At 43.3% G+C, this 25,177-nt stretch overlaps 1 protein-coding gene across 6 annotated transcripts in view; it reads left to right on the top strand.

Annotated features, from left to right (window-relative positions):
• The window catches only part of Pka-C1 (Protein kinase, cAMP-dependent, catalytic subunit 1), a 443,650-nt gene extending 420,099 nt beyond the window's left edge, over positions 1-23,551 (top strand). For all 6 annotated transcript variants that reach the window (XM_050186148.3, XM_055075499.2, XM_050186154.3 and 3 more), the window contains 3 exons: positions 8,316-8,438; positions 12,986-13,150; positions 22,455-23,551. In XM_050186148.3, coding sequence (XP_050042105.1) covers positions 8,316-8,438; positions 12,986-13,150; positions 22,455-22,580 — 414 coding nt within the window. In that variant the 3' untranslated portion in view covers positions 22,581-23,551. The remainder of the gene's footprint in view (positions 1-8,315; positions 8,439-12,985; positions 13,151-22,454) is intronic.
• Positions 23,552-25,177: the final 1,626 nt, after the last annotated feature.

The raw sequence follows: 25,177 nt of genomic DNA, 5'->3' as shown, positions 1-25,177 counted from the left end.
ATGTCCTAATGGCTCCCACTCGCCTGCCCCCACCATGGAAATGTCAGACCATTGAATGCGACATCTCTTTTCTAGAATTATCAAAGTGTGCGCCAGAAGCACATAATACACTCCCATTTTCATGAATTCCAAGAGAAGTACTCCTGCACAGAATACTATACAGATGCTTCCAAGTCCTCTACTGGTGTTCTTATGCAGATTTAAGACCTTCATTTTGAACATCCTGGGCACTAAATCCACACACAAGTATCTTTACAGCAGAAGCCTACACTATACTCTCAACTGTTCATCACATAAGGCTCACAAACCTCACTAGGGCTATCGTGTTTAGATTCATTGAGTGTAGTCAGAGCTCTAATTAGTCCACGAAAACATAAGAAATGTTTTAGTGAGCTCTTCCGCTTGCTGTGCTCCGCATATATGTGCAATCAAGTGATAGTCATATGCTGGGTACCTTGCCACAAAGGTATCAAAAGGTAGCTGCCGATGAAAATGCTACGTCTAACTTAGTGGTACAGATGCAAATATTCCCATTCCTTCCACAGACCTAAAGTCTCTTCTATGCCATAAGCTGAAGAAGCATTGGCAAGGACAGTGGAATACCGAAGTATTGAATATGCTACACTTGATAAAACCAAAACAAGGGAACTGGATAACTGAAGAAACAGCATGGTATAAGGAAGTACTTGTTTTTAAGAATAGGAGGCACTTACAGTACTCGCTCTTACCTCGTGACTGGGAGCGATCCTCCAACTTGTAGTATGTGTGGCAATAATCATACAGTTCTCCATGTTCTCATTTAATGCCCTGCAATAGAAGGAAGAGAAAAAAAAGTACAGTAGAACCTCGTTGATACGTTCCCATTACGTATGTTTTCCTGGCGCCAACGTTTGCAATCAAGAACACCAAAAATGACCCAATTGAGTTACGCTCATTTTTTGCCGGTTCGAGCGTTCCCGGGAAGCGGAATTTTTCAGCACCAACGTTCATTACCTCGCTAAACTGCAATCGTATGATACGTTTATTGGCCACTAGATACCATGTTAACAAGAAAATGCACGAAGTGTGCACGAGCGAAAACAGTATACAGCTGTGGCAGCTTCACGACAATGCTCACCCACTCGTCTCACGTGAAAATGATGCCGTACACTCAGTTTCTCATTTCAGTACGAGCAAATCTTCTCCAGGCTCGTCACATGCGGCATTCACACCTATCACTGCCAATCCTATTGTGATAAGCATCATTGCCTATCTGTTTCGCAGTGCGTGGTGCCTTCGAAAGCGTAGTGCATGCTTTTAATGAGCGATAACCAGAACGCTCCACCGTTAACCCTTTCGCTGTCGGACCTTTCTGGCCGTGACGCACCCCCAGTGTCGGCTTGGTTTCAGGGAGCGAGCATAACAGGGAATGAACATAGCAACTTATTTTTGATTATGATTGGTATACAAATAACATAGTCAATGCAATATGCACATTTCAATGTTCTGCAGCTGTTATTAGTAAACATCATCATCATCATCAGCCTGACTATAACATCCGTTCAACATCCGAATCTGACGATGCGGAACTCATCTCTTCGTCGCGTTAGATGCTGTCCGAGTCCAAATCCGAGCTCGGTTCGTATTCTGAATCGTAAGAGCCACCGCTCCAATGAACAGACGAAGGTCTCGCGCCGCTCAGCTATCCGAAAGTAACCGCGCGCAGGGAGGATGCGCTTTCAGTCGCCCGCGCAACGGAGATAAATGGGACGTTGTGTGATCAAGAAGAGGGAGATGGAAAGAGGCTAAAACAAACTTCGAAGGGCTTTAAGTTTACTGCTGCAAGTCGGAAGCGAGGGTGCGGCGAGAGAGCGAAAGCAGCAATCGAGTCACCCTTTTCGGAGAGGCAACGGCGACGCGTGCGCCTGACGCGCCGTAGCAGACGCACCAACAGAAGAAAAATAAAAACCTTCAAACCGGCGGAGATGGCAGAACAACCCTTGAACCCATAACCACACGCGCGCGACGCATGATCCAGCGAACGCGGAGCCACCGCGCCACTCAGCAAAAAGAGAGGGGGGTGTGGCAGTCGCACCGTACTCTTCAATACATGTACTAACACAGGTCGGGGCGAAAATACGAACTTGTAGGAAGAGTCAACAGATGGCGTGGCCAAGTCCGGGAGCGCCAGCTTTGCGCTCAGGCGCGAAATTTTGAACGCGCGATAGAGAACGTAACGGTACGTCAGTGACACCGTGGGGGGGAAGCGCGATGACGTACCAGTACGTCCGTGACAGCGAAAGGGTTAATTTCTGCAGGCTGCGATCATATACATCTTCCAGCCACTAGATCCCACGTGAACTAGAAAAATGTGAGGCACGCGCGATCGAGAACAGTATGTAGCTGCCTGTCTCGCGTGAAAATGACGGCGCGCACAGTTTCTTATTCCGGTACCGTCAAATTTCCGCCCGGGTCGTCGCACGCTGCAATTAGAACTATCGCCACAAACCTATTGCGATAAGCATCTTCACCTATCAGTTTTACAGCACATGGTGTGTAGTGCTATTAATAGCGTACTACACGTTTTTAGTAGGCGATAATCCAAATGCACCGACGTTCCCTGCTGGAGGTGGTGCGATGTGGCCATCACGTTTCGCTTCGGCAGCGTCAGGCATCCTCCACCAGTTCGATTTTGTTTCGCTTTCCCGTCACTCTCTTAAAACACCTAATAAGAAAACAACAAAACACGTCTCGGGCCGCTGGAGCACCACCAGCTCAACGTGCATCAGCGTCCTGTACCGCAACGATCTGCGCGATGCTTTGCATTACGTAGGTGTCAACAATAGTTGAGTCTGTGAAATTTTTTTTACTTACATCGGATCGTACGTTTTCCCGGTAACATACTTCGACATTCAGCATTTATTTCTTGGCAATAAACTGCTTTATAATCTGCAGATCGTCTTGGAGTGTTTGGCTAAAACAGACACTCTGAAAATCATTCGGCCAGGTAATTTTAACACGTTATTAAAAGGCCTTGTATGCAAGAGCTGTTTCGAAGCTGTTGTGTCTCTGTTGTGATTTGTTGCATCATGTTTCTAATGAAACCCGGTTGCTATAGCCCACATAACTAACTAGTCAATGTCATTATTTTAGTAACCGTATCTTTTATGCCATTTGCAGCGGTTTCTTAGGCACTTTTACAGCCATGCTACGTATGCCAAGAAGAATACACACATTGTCCGTGCCATCAACAAGTAATCTAACATTACCATTTGTCATGGTGCCCTTTGGCCATACCTGGCCCTTGCACCATAAAATGCCACACATCATCATTGGAGGCACAGCTGATGCTTAGGCTGAGGCTGCAGGCTAACAGGGTGTTACACACAGGAACTGGCACTCAATGCAAGCCTTGCATTGAAAGAAAATGTGTGTTCAACATTCATCTAATTCCAAAATAACTGAACTTGATGTATCATACATATGTAAGTACTCTGTAAATTGTCTCTTTGTATATTTGAGTGGTGCGTGAATATCTGAAATTCCAAATAGAAAGTAATCTTGGCTAGTCACTTTGTATTAAAATGTAGATATCAGCATTTATCAAAGCCTCAGGGAGGAAAGAATGCTCCACATGATGCTGCTACAAAAAATTACAGTTGTGAAGATGCACCAGGCCCTTGGCAACGCACGAGAGAAAGAAATTCTGCTTAGTAATTTTTAGTAATTATTTGTTAAATGTGCGTCACTCTTAGGCAGCCTACGAATATGTTGTCTCAATTTAGGCAAAGCAAATTTTAAAATTCAAGTATTACCATGTTAGTATATTTTACAACAATATGCTGTACTACTATAGGATTACACGAATATCGTTCAATGAACACAACAGCCTACATACATCTTGTGAGGTGCTGGTTTCTTGTTTCATTACTGTAATATGATGGTGCACCAGGTAGCTGAAAGCAATTTACCCTCAATTGATCGGACGTCCAGTTGTGAATGGCAATGTGTATGTGTCTTAAAAAATGACGATTGCAGCCTTTTTTGACACTACGCATGCCGCTTCAAGCGACCACGCAATCGACTGGGGGAAGGCACGTGTCCTTGCCAGGGAAAAAGGGCTGTCTCAACGCCTTTATCTTGAGTCACTCATGATTCAGACTACGCCACACACTCTGAACAGGAGCGATGGCAATCTGCCGTCAGTGTATGCGCGCTGCCTGTGTCACGTGTTCAAGACTATTTAAGCGAGCTGCTCGAGCACCTTTGTTTATTTTACCTGTGAACAAGGCTCCTGTGTGGGAGCCGAAACGTCTTCTTTTCTTTTAAATCTTTATTTGGTCGGCGAAGTGCCCCGGGTTTTTGTTTACCTTTTAACCAACCTTTTTTGACCAGATGCACTCCACGCAAACTTTACATTTCACTTTGTTTAGAAATTAAAAAGTATTTAGCATTGATTCGATATTCAAATGCTGTCTTTGTCACATATTCATACTCAATTCGATTAGGAAATTTACTAGTTGAGCATCTTTAGTATTTTCACATTTTACTTCTCACTGCACTTAAATAATAGTCATGGAAATAATAATCGGGGGGGGAGGGTTGCTGTAGCGTCCCTGAGGAAACTTAAGTGAAATTGAAGCCGTGGTTTGGACTGCTGGTTACAATCTTCACATTCTGCGGAACTGTTTTATGGGGCCTTTCTTTATAAGAACTCTTGAAATGATATTTGTGCATGCTACAAAGGAGGTTTTGTATTTTGAATGTGTATACCTGACTTTTTGTGGAACACATCACAAACTTGGCGAAAGCCCACTGACGTATGGAAGTTTACTGAGCAATGAAGAAAGCTTTTTGTATTTTTTTTTATAATATCCTGCACTAGCAACAGAATAAAAAATAAGTTTCTACAGAAATCGACCGGGTAGAGCTACATTAATGAAAGGAAGAGTCTGCAATGCTCTGGCAGTTGCAGACTTTATATTTAATAATGTTTTCCTTTCGGATTGCCACATAACTGATTTGGTTAATCAGTGCTTCTGCACTTCACATTTTCAATTAATCTGCCATCACTGCCATCGGCTAGCCTCTTGGTTAGCTCACTTGGTGGAGTGACTGCCGCAGAAAGGGAATAGTACTGGGCTCTGTCCTTGGATCAGGAATTATGTTTATCCACCTGTGAAGCTTTCTTTTGGAGGCATCCATACAGAGGTTTTTCCGAATCTCGTGCTGCTTTCCAATAGGCTTACTTAAACATGCAAACCTGCGTTTGAAAGTGTGACGGAACGCTAAATAAATAAAAATAAAGTTGAGTGCGCAATGGAAAAGATACTTCACTGTTGCAGAACATCAAGTATACTTAGGTGTGTAATTTCCTGAAAGGTTAACTCTTTCGTTAATCAATCATCGGTGATCGATACTTTAGATAGCCGATTTCGACAAGTTGTAGCCGTTTCTTGTCCACTTAAGGCCATAGAGCAGTTAGTACAGGCACTGCACTTTCAGAATCAGTTTAAATTTTTCCGCTCTGGTGGTTGTGATTTTTTGGCAGATCTTTCTGCGAACTAGTTTGCATATGTTGTAGCGAAAGGCCGCTTGGCTGTCACCTACTGCCGCACTTGAGAAAAAAAGCATGCTGCTCACGATTACGCCGCACTAGCATCAAAATTTTGTACTCAAATGACTCCCAGCAAGTCAAGAATTAAATTATATTGCCGGCTTTGGCGTCGAACAGTGATGAGTGGTGATAATTACCCAAAAATTATGCCAGCTGTTCACTAGTGAGCTTTGGTTTGGAGTCTCAGTCATTTTATCCCATTAAAGCATATTTCTGAAGGTCCGCTGCATGTCCAACATGTGGACCCGGCTTTCGCAACCAGTTTCCAAGAGTTTCGGTAACGCTTCTTTCGTGAAATTGTAGCAAGGGACACTGCTGGTGTCACTGCGTAGTTATCAAAAGTCGCTCTCACGGCGTCATCCCGCATGGCTGCGTCGCGAGAAAAGCATCGCCCTCGAAACTATGGTTCACCCGCACTTGATTTTAGTGATGAGGACTTCAGTTATCATTATGAAGATGACAGCAAAGCCGTTGCAAGTTCTGACAGTGACAATATTTTGAGTCAGCCTGGAACATCCATAGCTGTTCACCGGCGAGTTTCCTTTACGGCCGTAAGTGGTCTCCTTCCTTGTGCGCGCTTATCTGCCAATCTTCTTGCACAACCTGAGAGTGTTACTGATTATGCTCAGGATGCATGCTTCGCTTGGTCATGATGGGCTGCCATCGGCAGCAAAGAAACTTCCGTTCACGCCAAGGCCACCTGTAGCGCATCTCGGCCCAGCACTATGGAGCAGCGCAAGACAGTTTACAAAGACGTGGGATTTCATTCTACTCTTCTTCTCTGCAGAGAGGATAAAGACAATCTGCAAAAATGCAAACAGATATGCTTGGATGCATAATTCTGTAGTTGCCCAGCTACAATGAGAGCAATTGGTCCTGGAAAGAGGTGTTTGACTCCAGGCGAACTGGTGAAGTATGCTCCTTGCACTTTTCATCGGACCATCCTCAGAAGATGCTGAAAAGGTGGAACTGCAAAATGTTTTACGAGAACCGCAAAGAAAAAAAATAATTCGCCCGAAAGGCGTAGCTCCGTTTGCAATAGCAAATTAGTAGATAGCTATATGAAGTCAGGATAGTAGTTTTATTGGCCGTATAAACTTTTAAACATTCACTTACTAATATTTACAATGATAGAATGTGTAAGCGTGACTCAACGAGGACGTAGAAAGAAACTCACTGAGACAGCGCTGTCCTTGCGTGTCTGCTTCTTTCTACATCCTTGTTCAGTCGCGCTTGCCCATTCTATCATGGATTCAAAGAAACTAGCCTGTCAACATGTTTTAAATAAATTAACCAGCAAGGTATCACACATGCACAGATAAACATGAACACATCTCGCTCGATGACAGTGGAAACTGTCTGTGAAAACGCTGGAGGGAGTTGGGAATCGTGGCAGCAGCCACGAGCCGATTGACCTCCGTGCATCTGTCGCTTCAATGCAAATTAAACATTGAAAACCCGCATACTGATACAAGGCAGAAACATAGTTAAACAATGCGCGCAGGTTCGTGCCCCCCCTCAAGAGGACAACGGCGTATTGGAAGAAAAGACGAAATAATGGCACGTGTTTTCGCCGCACGCACTCGCATCGCAGGTGGCCATTGTCGACGTCTACAAGAAGACGAGGTGACGCGACGCTCGAGAGAGAAGATGAAGGCCTTCCTGATCTCCCGTTTAGAATGTGGCAGTGCTTTTTATTTACCCCCTGGGCACAAGTTAGCCCACAATAAATAGTTATATCTGGACTACCTTAACTGTCCGTTACAATACGAAGCTACCGGCACTATACGCACCCTGCAAACATTGCAGATCGCTTGAAGATGAGGCCTGCGCGGGCGTGCACTTTGGCCACATCGCGGATTGCTTTCAAGACACACAAGCGCCGCCAACGTGTCTCTACGGTGTCCACCAAAGGTGTCTACTACGGCGTCCACGACTTGTTTGGCCAATGCCGTAGTAGACGCTGCAATGTCTTCACTCTGTACGGAGTGGTGGGCAAGAAGTACATCGAGACACCCTGGCAGCCACCGGAGAAGAATGCCCCTCCTCCCGCAACTGACCCCCCTTGCCTTGCGCGCCACAGGAAAAGGCACGCATCTGGGCTGCACTCCTTGCTCGCGCACAGGAGATTGAACCGCGTTCACCGGCTCACCTTCATGTGCTTTCACTGATACAGAACCTCACAGCGACGGCAGAAATGTACCTGGAGTGTCCATATAATTGCTATCGGAATAAAAACCATACGTTTTGTGGGAAAAGTGCAGAGTGCACCTACGCTTCACAAAATCCAGGAACTGCTTCCCCGCATGGCATGAGCGGTGAACTCGTCTTAGTTTCTTTTTCTTATCCGCTGAATGGCGGTGTGCTGAGCATTTTCTTTCAGACACTATTCCTGGGTTATTTATCTTTGAAATGTGTATTCTGGATTTCCTTTGATAATAATGTTCTTGTAGATATCATGTTTTTTATTGTTCTTTCTATCAGCTGGCAGCAAAATTGTGCTTTCTAGAATTTTTATGTCTTACCTAATAATATTTCTTTTTGGCAACGTATGTTTTTGGAAAGAACATTTCATTGTGTACAATATGCTGGGCTGCAATGGGGGCTGGAATATTATTTGTAGTGGTAAATAATCTTTTTCCAAGACCTATGAAAAGCTACCATTTTCTCGCGGTAATGAAAGAGTTAGGTGCTGACTGCAGCTGTCATCGTTTTGCAGGGCTACAACAAAGCTGTCGACTGGTGGGCACTTGGTGTCCTGGTGTACGAGATGGCGGCTGGCTACCCACCTTTCTTTGCTGACCAGCCAATCCAGATATACGAGAAAATTGTCTCTGGCAAGGTGAGTAGACTAGCAGCTGGCAAGCACATTCACACCCTGGTGTTTACTGCCACCGCTGTATCTCACCCAGGCACTCCCACCTGGCATTTGGTACGATGGCCTTTGAATTTTACAAAGGCTGTTAAATTCTGATATTGTTTTTCTCTACATGTTCAATCAAGTAGTTTCGGTAATTTGGCTTCCAAGCATTAGTTTTGCACCTCTGAAAGCAATTGCCTCTCACTATTAGTCTCCAAAAAAGGTGAATATGTTTCTTATTTATTATTGAAGAATTTATGATTCTATGGCCCATAGAATCATGTTGCATTTGGTAGACTTCTTTTGTGTGCAATGTACTTGAATGTTTTTAGAGGCTCTGTTGACATTGACGTTATACACTGAAGTGCATCTGCCACAGTTTCTTGACTTCAGGGCATAAGTTATTTTTCTAGATTTTTCATGGGTAGATGTGACGGCTGTTTTGCAGCTGACAAGCATAGTTTTGAGTTGGTATCTGCGCATGATCAACATAAGAGAAAATAGATAGGTAGAAAGAAGCATGGTTGAGAGCACTGTAGTACGATAGCGCATGAGTTCAGTCACATGGTTTTATTTCGTATTTCGTGCGCTTTCTTTAAATGCCGAAAAAGAATCGCCACGCAGCATGTACATTGCCACAAAAAATAAGATAGGTCGTTTCTTTACCCCCTTTACAACATAGGAAAATGCATTTGACCATAAAGTGAATATTAATAAATTTGCATAATTGATCTTGGTTAATTAATTAATTATGCAGAATATATATATTTTTTAAGACATTCTGTGGAGCACCACATGACAGCAACCATATGTCATTGGTTTCACCCAGCTGTGATAAACCACTTTCTTAAAATCCTTGGCTCAAGTTACGTGAAACACGCTGTATAGATAAAGTGTACAGTGTAGCTTTCATCTAGGTAATGCGGCATTGGGTGATCAGTGCATTGTATAAGGGACGAAGGACATGCTTGCATCATCTTACATAATTTATTTCAAGTTTAATGCACTGTTTACGAGAATGCTTGTGAGGAACTGTGCTTAACTTCTGTGACACCGATAATGCTATTACGGATTTATAACTTAATTAGCCATGATCCGCATAGCTCATGTGAATGTGCACAATACAGTCGACTTCCGTTCGTTTGACCCTGATGGAACCAACTGAATTGGTTGAATTATTCAGTCGGTTGAATTTGAAAACAAGAGGTAGAAAATGCCAAAACGCAACGCTAATTCATTTGGCACTATGTGCACGCACTCAGACCTGTCCTTGAATTTCGCACATGCCCACTTTTTATCAGCTCAAACTCGAAAACTATATAAAAAGGACATTAGAGCTCTTAAACGAAGTAGAAATTGAACGGACACTTGATATTTTAGCAAACAAAACATACCATACTTCTGATTCCTGCAACAAGAAAAAGACGAAACCAGCAAACTTGACCTTCACATGATTGAAATTTATTGACTTAATGCCCACCATTACTCTCAGGCAACGTTTTAACACAGTCTTTGAAAAACCATGACATGTCGTCCGTGTGGTCTATAGTGCGAAATTCTTCGAAATGCCAAGAGCACGTGATGAGACTTATTGCTGCTTGCTTGAGGTTGAGGTTTATTTTCCTTCAAAGATGAAAGAGGGAACTGCGACAAAAGGCGGTAAAGCCTGACAAGGTCACAGTTCCCCAAAACAGTCGATACAGCAGTGAGCAACACAGAAATAAATATTAACATAGTATGATAGTGAACAATATACATTGCAACAAACGACAGTATTACCATGAAAAATATTGCTTTTGATACAAAGACAGTGCACCATAAATCAAAGGCAGTGTATAAACATGGCATGAGGTCGCTAAAGAAAACACACACGCAAACAATTTGACACGAAAACAAGAGATGCTTCGCTAAGTAAAAAACTGAGATTATATTGAGTCAGTGCTGATTAGTAACCTTTTGATGTCTTTTTTAAATTTGTTCTTAGGGAGGTCAAACACGACACTTAAAGATGGGTTATTGAGAACCACTGGAATCTGGTAATCGAGCTTTTGTTTGCCATAATTTGTCCTCGTTTACGGATTTATAACTTAATTAGCCATGATCCACATAGCTCATCTGAATGTGCACAATACAGTCGACTTCCATGTAAAATAACATGTAAAATAACTTATCGTTTGAAAGCGCTTTTATAGCCATACTGAAAGCGGCACGTTGTCATCGTCATGTCGTGTGAGAGCTCGCACTGTTGGCATCTATTGTCACCATCTTGTAATTGCAATGGCATTGACGCTGGCTGGACTGGCTTGAATGATAGGCTGTTCCGGTCTTGTATGAGATTGCACAGACTAAGCAATTTTCGAATCTTCTTTGGTAAAAAGGAGTGTGTTAAAATCTAGTAAATATGTACTGTAATAATTTGTTGTGAGCTACTATGTTTACTTCCTGGGGCAGGCCAATGGGAGGTGGTATGTGTTCCACACATTTACGACACCTGAAGTCACCACTGCAGGCATCATTGGGATGACAGCCAAGTTCAAGTTATCCTGCAAAAGCTCATTTCAAGATCAAAATAATGAACGTTTAGTCCCCTAGAAAAGCATGGGCAACATCTGGGGCCTTCCATCAGAATCGAATTAGCTGAAAAATTGTATTAGGAGTAGTCCACTGTACAGCTGCTGTGTTTCCCTTGCTTTTATGGGAGGAAATAAAAAATGTGGCATCCTTAGCTCTGCCAGCTTTTCTGAGCGAGTTGCAAGAAGTTTGAAGCACGCTTGGATGCATGGTACCTGGCTTACGATGGGGCCAGGCTGCATTTGGTTTTTGCACAGGGATTGGCTCTCATTGAAAGCCACATAAAGGTGTTTGGCCCAAGCCATAGTCATTTATGAAGTATTGAACAAAAACTCAGTGTCTGCACATGTCAGTATAAACATTCCTGCAGTTTTTGTGTGGTAATTGGGGTTCATTTGGTCCGTCAAACGAATGCATACAGCCGGTGATCAAAAAGAAACCTGAGAGGCAGTGATGGCATAGATGTATAACACAATTAGTAGACGATTTTAAACAGCAGCATGGAGCAGCAGCAGCCGTTGTAACCTGATGTAATGACTGCAAAAAGCAGAAGACCTACTGCTGATATCAATTCATTCATTTGGATTGTTTTTTTCTTTCTTTTAGCTCAAACAATCATTTACACCACCTGTTGCCACCTGATCGCTTGGAATGGTCAGTTACATTGCTTCAATGCTGGTCCATTAAAACAATGTAACTGAACATTACAGGTGATGAAGTGACAACAGGTGGTGTAAATTTTGGTTTGAGTAAACAAAACAATCCAAATGCTGATCCACAAAAACACCTGTGTACGTAGATTTAGGGGCACATTAAAGAACTCCAGGTGGTCAAAATTAATCCGGAGTCCCACACTACGGCATGCCTCATAATCAGATTGGTGGGCAAGTTGTTTTTGCATCCACTTTGATTTCCATTAATTTATCGTTTCTTCATTACATTTATTATGCACAAGTAATTTCCCCTATGTTGTCCTTGGTGTCAGTGTTTGTTGGCTTCTTATGATATGACTAATAAAAATTGGGCCCCTAGGTTAACCCCCTTTCTCCATGTCATGATATTCGTATCATGACCGATCATTTATGTTCATCATACACTCTTGTCATATTAAGCCAATTTTGCTACATACCAAGTTAACGAAACGACCTTGAGAGCACCAAGACGTAGGCAGCTTGATAGATGGATAGATAGATACTGTCAAAGTGGCAAAACGTTTGCCAAGAAATGATTCACATTTAAAAGTTCCTGTGTCCTTTTTTCGAGAAATAGAGGTATGGTACCAGACCCCCATATTGAGCTACATGGTTAACTCTTACCTGTAAGCAGACAACAAAAATTTTTGGGCATCATTTTAGACACACAGTCAAGGACGGCAGAAAACTATGTGGGGTGAAGAAGTTAGGAAATTTGCAGGCGCAAGTTGGAATTAGTTGGTGTAGGACAGGGGTAATTCGAGATGCCTTCGTCCTGTAGTGTACACAAATAGGTGGATGATGATGATGACGAAGACCTTTCATTTCTTGTCTCATCATGGGCTTGGAAAAAAGATATTAATGGTGATATTTAAGCAGTAAGTTTGTGGACGCTAAAAGGCACCATAAAGCAGACTGTTTCAGTACAGTAAAAAATTGTTGATACGATCATTGTGTGGTTTCCCGGCGCTAAAGTTTGCGATCAAGAACACAAAAATGACCCAATACAGTTAAGCCTCTTTTTTACCAGTTAATATGTTGCCGGAAAACATGATCTTTCAGCACGAATGTTCAATACGTTGCACAGCTCCATCACAGGTTGGGGACATTCATATTGCTTTGTTTGTTCCCAAGCACATCAGGCCACCTGATTAAGCCAACTTTGGGTCACAATAGGTTTTTTTTTCTTTTTCTTGCATGCTTTGGCTCTTTACGGTGGGTCCACATTTCTGCATTATTGCCCAATTGCTTCTCTTTCACACCTAGGTCCGCTTCCCATCACACTTCACGTCCGACCTGAAGGACCTGCTGAGGAATCTGCTGCAGGTTGACTTGACCAAGCGCTTTGGCAACCTCAAGAATGGTGTCAATGACATCAAAAACCACCGGTGGTTTGCCACAACAGACTGGATTGCCATCTACAAGAAAGAGGTGGGTTCCATAGATTGCTATGTGTTGTTAAGGGGGGACGCGGCTTTTGCATCGCGAAATATGGCCAAAAAAATCGATTTTTTGAGAATCACATTTTCAGTTTCTTTAACTCTTTTTCTATCTGATTCCCAAATATCATCACTGTAAACTACGTAGAAGTGCTCTAAAAAATTCGTTTTATCAGCCAAGGTGGCGAAAAATCTCGCGGAGATCAAGAAAGAACAGCGTTTTTCAAGCCACAATATCTCCGGAACGGCACGACCGAGCGTCGCCATTTTGGTCTCGTTGGAAAGTGCATTTTTTCATCTTCAACTTTGCTGCTTCATCTTCTCCTCCATACAGAAACAAGCACACAAAAACCAAATGATTGAAGGTAGTGCCGGAGTCTGCAATTGGCCGTGCCCGCCACGTGACTCCAGCACGGTTCGCCATTGGTCCGGAGCTCACACCGTCTGCTCGGCTGTTTGCACCTCACGAGTCTGAACATCTCCACTCGCCGTAATCTCGATGGGTCAAAACGGGCGCTATGCGGACATAGCAGTAGCGTGGCCGATCCCTACGCTTGTGGAAGTCTCAGACTCGCGGCTAAGCATTCCGAGCACCAGCGACACGTCGAACTTCGCGACCAAGATTCATGCGTAGAATCCTCGGACATGCGGCTAAGCATTTCAGCACTCGGTATTTCGGAATTTATGACCAAGTACATTGCGCACGCAATCCTTGGACCTGCGGCTAAGCATTTTGCGCATAGGGAGTCTCCAACTGCACAACTGAGTGCATCGGGCGTCAACTCTTCGAGCCCGCGGCTAGGAAATCACGCGTCAGCACCTTGGACTGCGCGAATAAGCGCATCAAGGGTTGACTCCTCGAGCCCGTGGCTAGGAATTTCGTGCGTTGGCACCTCGGACTGTGCGGTTGGGTACTTTGAGCGTCAGCACCTCGAATTGCGCGACTAAGCACATCGAGCGTCGGCTCCGTCTATCTGCAGCTAGGCATTTCGCACATCGGCACATCGGACCCGCAACCAAGCATATTGCGCGTTCACTCTATTATCATGTTGTCACGATAGCTCATAACAATATCTATCATATCACCCCTTCATAAAGAAAACCTCATCATGAGCTCTGTTCACTAGGCCCCTTGGGCTGGCACAGACACCAGGCTGCAGAAGTGATCGAGGCATCATACAAAAGTACAATTCTGGAAAGCACGTAGCAGCTGCATATCTATCACTAGCTCTCTGATCCTAAATTCTACAGCCATTTTCAAGTAAAGATGACTTGGAAGGCTGCTGATACTCGCAGCTTTCATTCAGTAACATGGTCAATTCTACAAAAAAAAAAAAAAAATGCCTCACTGATTGTACTGGAGACTGCTATCAATCAGGCAGCCTGCAGGTACAACACTGGAACTACATTTCCCACACAGAGTTCTGCACGTCACTTTGTTTGAAACCCAGGCACCATGCTCTTTGTAGAGCAGCAGCAGCAGCAGCAAAGAATGCCATATAAAAAGAAAAGGGGGCGGGGGAAAGCACACCAGACCGGAGGCCGCATGTACAAGAAGCCCCACATCACAAAACACCCCAAAGACTACAAATTTGGTGCGTTTTAGAGAAATGAAGAGAAGGTGAAACTTTGAGAGCAGTTTTCTCAAAACTGTTTTTTGCTTTTCTGCTCAGTTTCTGGAGCTGATTTCTTTGTTACCGTTTAGCATATTTTTACTGGTTTTTTTTGTAACTTTCCTTGAGCTACAATGCAGGTCGTGACATTCTCGCTTTCTTATCTTGACTCTTTGTAAGTTTACGATATGGCTATTTGTCTAGCCCAAAAGTGTGCTTGATGCGAAGGTTACATAAAAAGTGACTACAAAAAATGTGTTGTTAAAAAGAAAAAAAGAAAGAATGTCCCCACCTTCAGCACACATTTAGCTATACACTCAATACTTAACAAGCCTTCTATCACGTCTTTTTATGTTCCCCAGGCTCTCCAGAAAGTTAGAGGGAGAAAAATTCTGCTCAATAAAATTCAATAAGATGCTCTCAAGATATCGCTCTGAAACTTTTATGGAAGCATCAGGGAGAAATTCTAAACATTTGTGCCAATTTTCATCAAAATCCATGAAGAAATAAGAAAGTTGATGTTCAAAGCCATGTCCCCCTTTAAATGTGTGTGATGGCAGCTTAGTCATGATTTGGTGGCAACAGCAAGATAAATTATGCATGCTTCTTTTAACCCTGTGAATTCTTGCTTCTTGGAATAACTTATTGGATGGAAAGAACAGCGCTTCAAGACTGGACACAAGCAAAGAACCACACACACACTGTGCTGCAGTCTTCCTTGTGTCCCGTCTTCAAGCATTCTTTTTTCTGTGATAACGAACCGTCTAGCCTGTCAGTCAATCCTTGCTAATTAACCAGGACCATTGCTAAGGCTAACGGCTTTCCTTTCTTTGCTGTCACTGTGAGTAGCAGCCACTATGATACAGAAAATACTTGCTGCTTTAGCTGAAGTGAGTTGCTCTATATAAGTGTTAATACTATATATAGCCTTTATAAAGGTGCTTAATTATCTGCAAACATCTATGTCTGATGTGCATTAATTGTCATAAATGTCCTATGAGTCAACGTGTTATGATTATGTGCAAGAACAAAATACATTTCAATCAAAAACTAAGTTTGTCACTTTCTTGCTTGTCTGTCTTGTCTGATGCGTTGTAACAGTTCTGTAATGTCACACTTACTGTGTCACTTCTTTTGTAAATTTGATGTTATCATTGCTTTAAGAAAATATTTGAGTTTGTAACAGTTGTAACGAAAGAGCAGCTAAAGACAACTAAGTACGTGCAAAGCGTACACTTGCTCATATGCTACTATTTGGAAAATGTGAATGAGCCCTAAAGCATTAGGCTGCATGGAGTGAACTTTCGCTATGAACGTTGTGCAGGAAAGATACGCCGGGTGGTACGGTAATTGTTCGCTGCCTTGCACTAAGTGGCAAAGCAGAAGCAGACGTTGCCACATATTCTCTGTGGTGTAGTCTGTGTTGCCAGACTTGGTGAATATGTTCTGGGTAAAAAAAAGAAAAAAAGAGAAAGAAATAATAATAATAATAATAATAAAAGCTTTTGTTTTATTGTTATTTTTATTTGGTTAATATTGATATTGCCAAGCAACTAGAAAAATAAAGCTTCATGCAGGCATTTGCAAACGAGTTCTATGACAGAGATGGTAATGCCAGGGAAAACCTTCATGGCATAACAGGCCATCGCAAGCAGCAGAGAGGTGACTCCTCGTGACACCTGACAATGCGCAATCACTGTTTCTGGCAGCGTAGTTTTCTCGGCGACCTTCTTCTGTCTGAATGAAGTTTGTCAATTTGATGGCTTTTCTTCACTTCATGTGGTCGATGCTTTAAACCATGGAGAAAACAAGTTATTTTCATGGCAACACATGTAATGCTGGTGTTTAAGAAATCGTGAACTTTATTGAAGCAACAAGAGTGAACTGTGCTGAAACCAAGCTGACCAATCTGCAGACGTTCTTGAGCAGTACATTCTTAACTAAGCCATTCCAAGTTATTGCAAAAAGAATGAAAATATTACTTATAATCCTGGCTAGTAATTGTTCCTTCTGTTCATCAATGAAGCACCCTCTAGCAGAAGATACTGCTTCACTCATAAGAGAATTTGAAACAAGGTCACACACTTTGTTGTACGTGCTCATGCGTTAAGTCCTCCCACTGAGGCCATACTTTTTGGCCATAAGTTAATCTTCAAGAGTGGTAGGGATGTCTGGATAGCGAATATTTCTGTTCATGTTGTATATCAATATTTGGAAAATATAAGTTGACTTCAAATATCAGATTGGCACACTGAAATCGGAAATGTGTAATAGGACGAGTATCGGTAGCAAAATTTATTAAAATCCTTCTGTGAATGTAATGCCATTCACAGCTTAGCTTTAATGCATTTTGAATGAAGATAACACCACGATAGCATGGAAAAAAGAGAGTGATCACATTTTGTGTGATCATGACATTGATGAAGGAAAGGAACTGGCACCTGCTGTTAAACTTGTGGAAAGAGAGCAATTCATTAGACGTAAAAGGGGATGCGGCTCTTAACATAGCAAAGAAGTTTTTAGAGTCGTAAGTATGCTCTGCAAAATATTGTTGGTCAGTGCTGTCAACAAGAGCTAAAAAGCAATAATTTATAAGTGTTCAATTACCCAGCTCAACACTGAAACTCAGAAATTTGACTCAGTTTTGAGCCACGGTAGCTCCGCGTTATGGCAACTGATCGGCGCCGTGTTGATCTTGTTACAAAGCGTCTTCTCAGCATTTGAATTTTGGTGCTTTAAAGCAATGCACAGCTCCCAGAGGCATGGCCAATGGTGCCTTTTGAAAGGTCTTTGATTGGCCTTGACATGTGCCTACTCTCCCTGCATCCCTTTTTGACTATAGTAGTGCTGTCAATGTTAGTCACAGTAGCAGATAAGTACAGTAGTAGGACACTCTAGATAGCTATATTGTTACAAACATGGTTACCATGCAGAAAAGAAATTATATTTTACTGAATAGCAACCTTAATAGGCAAGCCTTTAATAGGTAAATATGAATCATCATGCAATATATCTGCATCTTGAAATCCTTTTACAGTTATGTCATGCTTGCGAACAGCAAGAATACCTCGTGCAGCAGAATTATTTGAAACAAATGTTGCGGTAATGACTGAGTATTTACAACTCAGTTGATTTAACAGTGGCCGTATGAAGTAGCCAGTATGCAGTGGAGCCTGCGTGGGCTTTTCTCTGCCAAACCTGCAATACCTGCAGTTACCCTGTATATTCAGACCGATTGGCTGCGCTTGTATTTTTGATATCAAGTTCTCAAATTTGGATGTGAAACGAATAGCAGATGCTGTTTGATTAGTAGTGCAAATTTCATATATTCCCACACCCCTAAAATATAGCAAATCTTAAATTAACAATTCGATCACGAATGAAATAAGCATATGATTTTTACCGGAAACTGTAGCAATTTCAACTGTGGCTGCTGAGAGGTGGCCCCAGCTCACCGAAATGATGGAAATAAGGTCTTAGAAATAAATATTTCTAACACAAGTTAGCAATACAAGTTAGCATTTTGGCTTTATGACAGCAGTAAAGTATAAAATGTATTGAGCTTCTTGTAGGAGAAAAGTGGATACAGTAAAACCTCGTTAAACCATACCCGCTTAAACAGTAGTTTCATATTAAAAGTAGTAAAGTCAAATCCCTGACTCAGCGGCCATTGAACATAACGTGTTTTGTATCCGCATAAACCGTACCAGCTTATCGCGTACGTATCGGTTAAAACGTAGCATTTCCACTTTTCGTCGCGCAAACACGGCGGTGCGTCGTCTCCATCGGGCGGCCCAGCAGAACAACAAGCCTCAGAGATCGGAACTGCCTCCAAGCGCCCTGTGCGTTTGCGCGTGAAGCCACATCAACATCAACATTTCGATGCCGTGCCAGAGAGCGTTATGACGTCGTGCAAGCGAGGACTCGCGTCATGCCGAAGCTCGGATAAAAAAGGCGCCGAGTGCTCAGCATAGAAGAAAAATTAGACATCGTCCGTGCTATCGAACGTGTCACGAAGTCGGCGCTGGCACGCGACAGGGATCTGCTGTTGACTACGGTGTGTGGCATTTGGAATGCGGAGTTGCTCGGCAGCGCTGCTGCGGCCGCGAAGACATGTCGGCTACGAGGTTCGACTTTTCGCAATTGTTGCCTCTGTTGTCGCCGAAGTGTCGACTAGCGGCAGTGATGAGGACGACACGGAAAGTGACAGCACGGGCGATTCATGCCCGACAGTGGCAGAAGCTGCGCGTTATGTCAGCCTCATGAATGCAGTCGTCGTGACGAGAACAGGGGCGCGATAACGTAACTCTATTCCAAATGAAAAGTTTTCCAAACTTCGGGACCCGGCAATGAAAAAGGTGCCCTGGGACTTGTGCAGCACTACTGCACGCGTGCACGGAGAATACATAATGCCAACGAGGAATTTGCCATACGAGAGCTTGCCGAGAAGAGGGGCTGGCTGAAAAGCTGGCACGCAAGCTTCAGTAAGTTTGAGGCCGCTGCTATCGTGCTAGGCCGCCGCGGCATCAAACGAAAATAACACTTTTATAGCGCGAAGTGAATAAATACTGCATGTTTTTTCCCCTTTCATCACACTCTCTGAGTTCTGTTTTCGACAGGTAAGTGGGGGATCTCATGCTATTTCGGTTAAACAGTACTACAGTTTAGTACGTACTTTTTCCGAGCTTCAGCCAACTGCAGTTTAACGAGGTTTCACTGTATATTAAAGCTCTTAAGAAATTTGTGTTGGCTTTGAGTTTTCAACTGTAGTGATATATAAAGACATCAGTGTGATTCAGCTTCTCGGGGATTCTAGATAGAAAGCATTTTGGTTTAAGAAAAGCTTTCTAAATAGATACTACACCGAGAGGGTTTGGCACTATCCGAATAAATTCTAAAAAAGAAGTACGTCGGATATATTTTCTGAAATTGGGGGGGGCATTTTAGCTGTGGAAAGGTCAGTATTTAAGAGGCATTATGGAATGCAGGAATCGTGCTAACTTGAAGTTTCGTCATATAAAAGCACTACAGCCTTATCGGAATGTTTAATGTTTTATTTAATGTTCGGAAGTTTGCTACACGGCCCTTACCAAAAATGACGTTCAACTGCACTTATTCAACACAATAATTTTATGATTAGAAGTGAAGTTTTCAAGCTTTATTTCTTAGGGATGATACGTTGGGCAGGTTGGAGGATTGTCAAACGTAACAGCTTCCCAAAGGGACATTGTTGAGGTGACAAGTGAGCTGCAGTACCAGAATGGTCAATGTACGCATACATGCACATTCCTCTGAATGCTGTCATGTTCATAAGTAATGCTGCTGACGAGAGTGACAAGTTTTGCTTTTAGGAACAGTAATTTTTGACAAGGTAGTTTCAAAAGCTTAAAGAATTGATATATTTGGTGAGTACCTTTGATGAATATTTTCAGATATCAGATTTGTGGCACTGCCACATTTCCTCTGAAGTATTTCCCAGTTTGAGTGTTTTTCAACGCTAGTCAAAGAAAACAAAGAAAGAGAAGTGATGTTCTTAACATTCTGGGCTTGGTTTTGGCCACTATAGCCAACAACAAAATATAGTTTGTGTTGACTTAGAGTGAGAGACGTTAAGGGAAACTGGGAGCCTAATTTTTGGTTGCTAACAACCACATTAACACCTACCGACAATGACAATGTTTAATTAGAATGTAGAAAGAAATAAAGCAAAAGCAAGTCAGTGTGAACGAAAAAACAACTTGATGGAGGTGGTAGCTGAGCCCACATCTCCCGAATTATGTGCTCGATGCTCTAGCATTGAGCTACCATAGTGTATGTCCTCTCGTATGTATGAAACCAATACCCATTCTCATGGATAGTATTTTATGTGTTTCATAATTGTTTCGGGAACAAACGCGAGTTAATGACATCTTAGTTGAAATTAAGAAAAAAAGAAATGGGCATGGGCAGGACAAGTAATGAGGAGAGAAGGTAACCGATGGTCATTAAGGGTTACGGGCTGGATTCCAAGGGAAGGGAAGCGTAGCTGGGGGCGGCAGAAAGTTAGGTGGGTGGATGAGATTAAGAAGTTTGCAGGGACATCATGGCCACAATTAGCACATGACCAGGGTAGTTGGAGAAGTATGGGAGAGGCCTTTGCCCTGCAGTGGGCATAACCAGGCTGCTGCTGATGATTATGATGAATTGTTTCGTAATTCCACATGCAGTAATTATTCGTAATAGCTCACCTCTCCATCACAGAGAGAATAAACATTTTTATTGGGTGAAGGCAGCTCCATCACAGAGATGAAGAGGCTTTTCATGTCATTTGAGTTCACAATCGTTGCAGATACCATATGGTGATACACTTGTGCACTGCTGCGAAATTTATTGGGGGAGGCAGGAAAAAGGTCGAGAACCCATCCTGAACAGATGTCATTTTTCTTAAAAAGAAGCTTTAGCTCGGGGGCTCTTATCTAAATGCGTACATAGGAAAGGTGAAATCTTTTTTTAGGCAACTGCAGCATTGAATTCGATTAGATCTGTTACATTTAAAAGAAAAAGTTAAGATGTAGTGACTGTAAGCAGCAAACATTTTATTTAAGCTGTCAATCTTTTAATAAAAATTGTTTGAAAATGTAAAAGAATGAAATTATCAGGCCTAGAACTCAGTAAATCAGCAATGAAAAACAATATAAAAGTTCTATAGACTACATATGATAATACATCGAAAGCGGACAGAATTGATATACAGTTAAACCTCGATATAATGAACTTCAGTATAATGAAATTCTCAGTATAACAGTCTAAATTTTTGTAGCTTCTTTTTTCTATAAACACGAAGTGTGTTTATAGATTTCGATTTAACGAAATTTCACTTAAACCGCAAGGGAATACTGAGACAATAAGTGGGAACTTCCAGGGACACGGATGGTGAAATGGATTAATTACATGCAGCTACTTCCGAATGCATCTCTCGAACTGTGTGCCGTGTGACCCAAATGCACTGCTGAAGTGAAGTAGCGTCATGTTCTTTATAAAGTCTAAGTGCGATAAGATCCTATCGCACTCCACGCGCTGTATACTTTAGGTGCGAGGTAAAGCATGCGAGAGTGAGGTGAGAAGAATGGTGGCTTGATGAGCACAGTCTTCTCATGCGAGCAAGGGGGAAGGGAGGTGGTAACCTGATGCATACGAGGGGGGGAATGGTAGGCGGGTTGGCGGGGGGGAATGGTGGGCGGGTATGCGCACATCTCTTTTCTTATGCTTTTTCATGTCCTTTTTCTAAATAAAAATTCTGCTTCCTTTAGCCACTGTAATTAAACCTTCTCCCTCAAATGCAACAAATTTCATTAAAGTTGGTCTTGGGGTTATCTCAGGAAAGCATTTCCACATTTTACATGTATTCGAATAGGCAGCATCGAAGCTGGGCCCAAGCTAACACTTCCTCTTAATATGTACAGGGTAGAGCTTTGAGACGGCTCCCTGCATAGTAATCTTATATGCATCCAAGGTGGGTGGCCCATGCAGTCATGCATTTCTGCTGCACAATAAACTCTAGGTGATCTGAAGCAACATTTGGCATTCTATGTCTGTTGCACCGTCTGCTGTTTTCAGTATATAATTTTTGATGTAAATCACTGCATATTGTTTTAGCCATTAGCTGTTGGCCTTCAGCATGTTTCTTTGTTGCCAACAATGCAGGTTGAGGCCCCATTTGTGCCGAAATGCAAGGGTCCCGGCGACACGAGCAACTTTGATGAGTATGAAGAGGAAGCCCTGCGCATATCGTCGACAGAAAAGTGTGCCAGGGAGTTTGCCGAATTCTAGGCTGGGTGGCACACAGGAGAGAAAGTACCCGGGGAGCCGACGACTAGGGGAGGCTGTTGAGCTCCTTCACACTTTTTTTGCCCTTGGCAGTGAGAAGCAAGAACCATCTGCGCTGCCTTGGCCATGCACACCTCCCATGGGTGAGGGGAGAGAACCGACAGATCAAGGCACTCAACCAAAGGCTATGATGTCCACAGCGCCATTCACACAGGTTTTTTTTTTTTTTTTTACCGATAAACTGGCGCTGGGCCAAGCTTCGGCAGCCACAACCTGTGTGTGTTCCCTGGATTATCTGTCAGCGCTGCTTGCTTCATGCCCTCTCACAACCCCACGGCCTCCTCTGCCCTCGTTGGCTCTCCCAGGCATGCATGTCGGATTGTGTCCTGTCGGGTGCGCCCCCCTCCCCTCTTTGTTTTTCCGTTTCTCATCATTTCACTCGCTGTCTGCTCTGCGTGCAGCTCCTGGCACAAAGGCTAGCGACATTGGCTAGTCGATGCTGGAGGCACAGCCACACGGGCCTTGAGAAGCCACTCCGGGCAATCGCTGGGAGACCATATTCTCACCGTGGAGCAAGGCTTCTTGATGTTGTGGTGCACAGCCAGCAGAAAAGATGGTCCCCACATGCAAACGCTGCCTTTAGCTTTCTCGTATGCAGCAGAGAGCTAGCGGGGGCTGTGTGGGCTGCCTATATGTTTGGGTGTCTAGCTGCATGGACCTTGGGGACTCCTTCTATGGGTCACTGCTGAGAAACTTTGTTTCTGCTGTGGAACAGGGTTCTCCTATGTTTCCTGACTGTGCACACGATAGAAGAAAACGGTTCCCAGCGTTTCACACACCACTGACCCCAGCTCTCTATGCTGTCCTGCCTTTGGCACTATCTCCACTTGTATAGCGAGAACCCACTACTGTCACTGCTTTTTTTTCTCTCCTAGGCATTACCATAGAGGTGAATAAAGTGTATTTTGGCGGAATTGAGAAAGTATGGGAGCCTGCCCTTGTGTTTTACCTCCAGGGCCAGGCACTTGCATGTTAACAGCGACTATACTCTTTCTAGGCAGCCACTGAGCTTCTAAGAGGCAAATGAGAAATTAAAAAAAAAAAAAGCGATACAAAGGAGGTTTCAGCATGTCTGTCTGTATGCGTGCAAGTGTCTACAGTCTCTTGTGGTGGCATCTGCATTTTATTTTTATCTTGTTTATTTTGTCTTTGTGCACAAGGTGAGTTTTGCAATGCTACACATACTCTACAACTCTCTCCTGCAGCTGTGACGGCAGGTAATTTGATGCCTGCAGCTTTGGAGAGGCTTCATCCTAGGCTAGCGCATGTCCGGAAGGAGCAATCATTTGGAAGCTTGTCATCACATCCTCTGTCAGCCTCCACGCTAGTAGAGCTTGGAATTGTGGCTGCAGGTGTGTGTTCTCTGCTCTTCTGACCACAGCGTTGCTTTCCTGGTTGGTTGCACTGGTGCACATGCTCTCTTGGCACATCTCTTCAGTTGTCGTCCTAAAGTCCTTCGTTTTGTTCGGTGCGAAGAACCCATCAGTGACCACCACACCTGTTCTTCTTGGTACACTGCCAAGTCACAGGCCCCTGCACTGGAGTACAAGAGCACTCACATATGACGAGTTTAGACAACTTTTTGAGTTTGCTCTTGGCAGGTCCCCTAGCATCTTCAAAAGAGAGCTTTTCTCTGCTAGACTTTTTCATCGGGTATAACGTCTGCCAAATTGCAGTGCATGTAGACTCTTGGAAAGATACTTGTGCAAGTGTGTGCGAGCCAACCTGCTTATAAGCTGAATTAGTGCAATTTGGGCTGGGTCAGCTGGATGTCATGAACACAGTGCAGATGCAGATTGTGACTGGTTGTTGTGATGCTGTACTGCTTTGTGTCTGAGAATGAGCAAGCTTCAAGTTTGGGTATTGGAGCTGAAGCTATGTGGGTGTGCCATTCATCCTCCCGGTGTTTTATTTTGCACACGCCCCATAGCTGGCATGCGCATTTTGCAATGGCATTGCTGGTAACAGCAGTTTCCCTACCAGCTTCGGTGTCGCGCTGCCTGTTCTTCCATGTCGATCGATTCATTTATGCCTCTGTACCTACTATTGCGAATCCTGTGCTTGACCAGGGGCTCCTTTGGATTTTGTCCATGTAGCTTGAAAGCTTGTGCGCCTCTTGGTTTTTATCACCTCGTTGATGGCCATGCCTGTAAATACAGGGATGTATCTGTTTGGTATATGCAATACTAACTACACAGGCTTTCCTCTGGACCTCCTTTCTAATCACATTCTCCCAGCCACACCTTGTTCCTTCCTGAGCGTCTTCTTGGTTTGTTTTATGCAAGGTAGGACTGACTAGCTTTTTTGGTCTCACGGGGTTGCGCTGTTTCCCTTTTGAAGTCCCCATATAACCAGCACGCCAAATGCACATGCCCAGGCCTTTTTATGTGCGAGGCCAGTTTAAAGAATGATGGCACCATTAGATGTGTGTTTGTTTACCAAAATGCCAGAATTATGTATAAGGAAGTGGTCAACCTTTCTGGTGTAAGAATACCATGGGCCATTGCTTGCTGCGCTTTTCTTTTCATCCACTTTTGTAG

The sequence above is a fragment of the Dermacentor andersoni genome, chromosome 11, assembly GCF_023375885.2.
Source record: "Dermacentor andersoni chromosome 11, qqDerAnde1_hic_scaffold, whole genome shotgun sequence".
NCBI classification, from domain to species: domain Eukaryota; kingdom Metazoa; phylum Arthropoda; class Arachnida; order Ixodida; family Ixodidae; genus Dermacentor; species Dermacentor andersoni.
This window is presented reverse-complemented; position numbering and strand designations above follow the sequence as displayed.